General features: G+C 43.1%; 1 protein-coding gene across 1 annotated transcript; it reads left to right on the top strand.

The window, feature by feature from the left end:
* Positions 1–884: 884 nt before the first annotated feature.
* LOC307261986 (uncharacterized protein C17orf113-like) lies at positions 885–3,483 on the top strand (the record flags this gene model as incomplete). Its single annotated transcript, XM_080042717.1, has 2 exons — positions 885–2,520; positions 3,038–3,483. 2 exons carry the CDS (start codon positions 885–887, stop codon positions 3,481–3,483), a joined length of 2,082 nt encoding a protein of 693 aa, XP_079898843.1.
* Positions 3,484–4,183: the final 700 nt, after the last annotated feature.

The raw sequence follows: 4,183 nt of genomic DNA, 5'->3' as shown, positions 1-4,183 counted from the left end.
TAAGCTAAAACATGATCATAATTCATCCCTCATATAATTCTGTCTAGTTATAAAATCACTTGAATATACTGTACACACACTAAAATTGTGTGGTGTTGACTGTGACAGTGGCTGAAATGGGTCTGAGGATGTTTCCAGTGTTCAATGTATTGAGAGCGGTGACACTTATCAAGCTTTTGCGGTCCATGTGAAGAAGGCAAGATGTGATGATGGTGATACCCTCATATTGGCCTAGGCGTTGTAACTTTCCTCAAGTGTCCTGAACAAAAGATGACAAGTCATAGCAGTGGCAGAATAGATTTAGAATGACTTGTCTTGGTTAAAAGCCCAATCACCGCGTCAAGGTGCAAGCCACGAGTGGGAACACTTAAGACGGGACAAACATCAAAAAAGTAAAAGCACAAGACAAAAAAGGGACAATACGACATATAGAACACTGGATAACCTGTGAAAACAATGAAAACTATGTTTATAAAAGGTTTAAAACTTTGTATTGAACTGTTGACATATAACCAAACCAGAGTTTCCGTTGTCCGGTAATTACCGGTCAATGACCGGAAAAAAATGAGGAGGACCGAAAATTCCAAATGTCTCCGGTCAGAATGACCAATGGAAATAATTATCTCTGCACAATTTGAATTGTGAATAAATATATTCAAATAAATATACTACAGTGGTCATTTATTTAGTCAATTCATGTAAAACAATAACAGTTTTGATTGTAGTGTAGCCTGTGTGATAAAATAAATAAATTGTTACATTTCGCGCACCCGCTTTTAAATTGATCGCTATAGCCTACCGTAGATTGATAAACTAAACAGCGGCAAGCTAGCGAAATAAATCCGGCGGCAAGTTTTGCGGAGTAGGCCTACTATTTGATAACCATGGCGAATCGACAGAGGATCACAAACTTTTTCAAGCCAAGCAGCAGCAGTGGCAGGTCTGACACCTCACATACACATCCATCTGTGTCAGAAGAGGGCGCTGATGCTGTGGTGCCCGTGGCTCAGCCTCCAGCAGAAAAGAGGAGGAAAACGCGGGCGTTCAGGCCGGACTGGATAGACACGTTCCCCTGGGTGAGGTGCGATATAGTAGACGGTGAGGAGAGGCTGTTTTGCGCTCAGTGCGAAAAATCCGGGAGGAAGAATGGCTTCACTCGGGGGTCCGCAAATATGCGATTATCGAGCATAACAGAGCACAGTCAGTGCAATGATCATGTATCGGCTGGCAACCTTAAACACCTGCAAATGGCCATGAAAGGCCAATGTGAGAAAGCCACCGACTCATCAAAAAAAAAGATCTGCTCGCAGATGAAAGTTGTATTTCACATGGCCAAACACGACATCCCGGGTCATCAATATGTGGGTATGACAGAGCTACTAAGAGCAGTTCAGGCCCCGGATTTCACCACATCCGAGGGGATTTACCGGCACAGCGACTCCATCTGTGATATGGAAATGGCTCTCGAGGATGTGGAATTAAAGGGACTGGATGAGAAAATAGGAGCCAGTGATTTCATTGGCATCATAATCGACGAGACCGTCAACATTACGGTTGACAAGAAGTTGATCATGTATGTCAAAGTGCAAGTCAATGGAAAGGTGGAGACATGTTTTGTAGGCAACTACGATGTGCACTCCGGGACGGCTCAGTGCATTTTCGACAAAGTAGCGGAGGTTCTCCGCGGCAGGAATGTGGAGCTGTCCCGCGTAGTCGGACTGGGCTCGGATGGAGCCAGCGTCATGATGGGGAGGCATGCTGGAGTTGGTGCTCTCCTGAAAAAAGAGAGCGTGTATTCGATCCAAGTGCACTGCGTTGCCCACCGCACTGCGCTGGCCGCGGTAGATGCAGCTAAAGCTGTGAACCAGGTTGGAGCCTACAAGCGCACAATCTCCGCTGTGTACTCCTTCTACAAGCACTCTGCTAGCAGGACCAATCGCCTCCGTCAACTAACAGCAACTCTGACAGAGGAAGACATGACGAGTCTGAAGCAGCCATGCGCTGTCCGCTGGCTGTCGTTGCACAGGGCAGTGGAGAGCATTAAAAAGAACTGGCCTGCGTTGGTTATGGAGCTTAATGAAGAGGCGGTGGGAGGAAATGCCCAAGCCCAAGGCATCCTTGGACAAATACAGCCATATAGCTTTATCGCCCTAACGCACACGCTAGCGGATGTTCTCCCAGTGATGACCAAACTAAATTTGGTTTTCCAGAGGGACGATGTCAATCTGGCCACAATCCGACCAATGGTCAAAGCATCAGTCTCGGCCCTCACACAGCTAAGAGATGCACCCGGGCCAGAAGAAAAGAAGTATCAAACGGACTCCAAAGAAGGCATGTACAATGGCATTCAAGTGACCCATGCAGGCGACCGGTCCGTTCAAGCCTTCAAAAATGCTCGAGCAAGCTATATCCAACACCTGATAGATGCTCTGCACGACCGCTTCCCTGACGATTCCCTGGATCTGCTTAACTGCTTCGACGTCCTCCTTAATCCCTCCCGATACCCACCACAGACAGCTGGTAAGTAGGCTAGCCTATTTGATTACGTATGATGTAAATAGCCTTGTTATTAAATAGAATATTATTTTTAAATGACCAAACATGCTCGCATATTCTGGTCAATAATAATAAAAGGACAATAGGATTTAATAGGCATAATAAAAATAATAATACAGCAGGCCTAACAATAGCCTTTTAATAAGAGCCATAATGCAAACTATAAGGGAACTCGAGAGCTATGACCTCCGCTAAATTCTAATCTGGTACGCAAATGTTGCGAGTGTAATGGGTTATTTAGCCTATAGTGCAGCCGTCAAAATTGTGGTAAAAATCGTCCTTGTTGCATAGGCTGCTGACAGATAATAAGGAAAAGCGAGACAATAGGCTTATGTAGGCCTAACAAAACTGATTTGTACAGTGTTAAATGCACGTTGGAGACAGCGAGGAATACTTTGTTTAAAGTTGTTTATTGGCTTTTCTTTAAAAAAAAATATATATATAAAAAAAACACCGACTGATTGTCCCACCGTTCCCTCAGCGCTTCGGGAATATGCAGAACCAGCCATCCAAACCATGCTGGGTCATTTTGGCCAAGAAATTGCACGCGAGGACGAGTCTGCAGCAACCACATTCATTGATGCCGCAAGCGCGCAGCGAGATGCCATCCCCATGATGACAGCCCTCCGCAGTTACGGAGGCTTGAATTTTGCAACGGCCTGCGAGATGCTCATTAGGGAGTATGCGGAAATCTTCCCCGAGTGGGTCAAACTGGCAAAGGTAGCCTGTGTGATCCCCGTCTCCAGTGTGCCAGCAGAGAGAGGCTTCTCCCTGCAGAACCGTATAAAAACCGCCCAGCGAAGCCGCCTTGGTGAAGGAAGAGTCACAAGGCTTATGCGCATTGCAAGCAGCCGAGACACACTCGATACATTTGACTTTAAGTCAGCAGCGGCACGCTTCACAGCTGCAAAGTATCGAAAGAAGTAAAAGTTTGCGATATTGTTTTATTTTCAGAGAGTTTTTATTTATTTTATGCTGTAGGCCTATAGTTCGGCAATTCACGTTTTCACTTTAAAATACTGCCGTTCTTTGTTATACTGTTTATAACTTAATTATTTAAATGTTATTATTTTCATTACAGTCGCCATTTTCTTATGGTATGCGCCCGTTTGTTTTACTATTGTTTAGGCTATTATTACGTTTGCCTTGCATGGCCTACCTAAATTATTTTTGTTTCAAGTCGGCACTTTAAAATTAAATGTTTAATTGTTCTGTCCTCCACCTGCCAACATTTTAATAAAAAAAACAGCAGGCTATAAATCTACATGCCTTGATGATATCATTCTTTACATAGCCTGTCTATTAATTGTTTTAATTGCAATAAACACGGACAATATCCGACCGCAGTTTTTCCAATTTGACCGTTACAAATTTCCAGGTCACATGACCGGCACCAATTTTTTCTAGCGGAAACCCTGAACCAAACTCTTAGGTAAACATCACTAATATCAACTTACCTTTTTAACCATTAATTTATATATTTACAATATTATTTACTTACCATTTTACCATTAATTTATATATTTACAATATTATTTACTTACCATTTTACAATAATATCAACTTACCTTTTTACCATTAATTTATATTTTTACAATAATATTTACTTACCTTTTCCTATCCTGTC

This window comes from Ammodytes marinus (genome assembly GCF_949987685.1).
Source record: "Ammodytes marinus genome assembly, chromosome: 15".
Classification (NCBI taxonomy): domain Eukaryota; kingdom Metazoa; phylum Chordata; class Actinopteri; order Uranoscopiformes; family Ammodytidae; genus Ammodytes; species Ammodytes marinus.
Note: the sequence above shows the minus strand (reverse complement) of the source record. Positions and strands in the feature narration are given on the sequence as shown.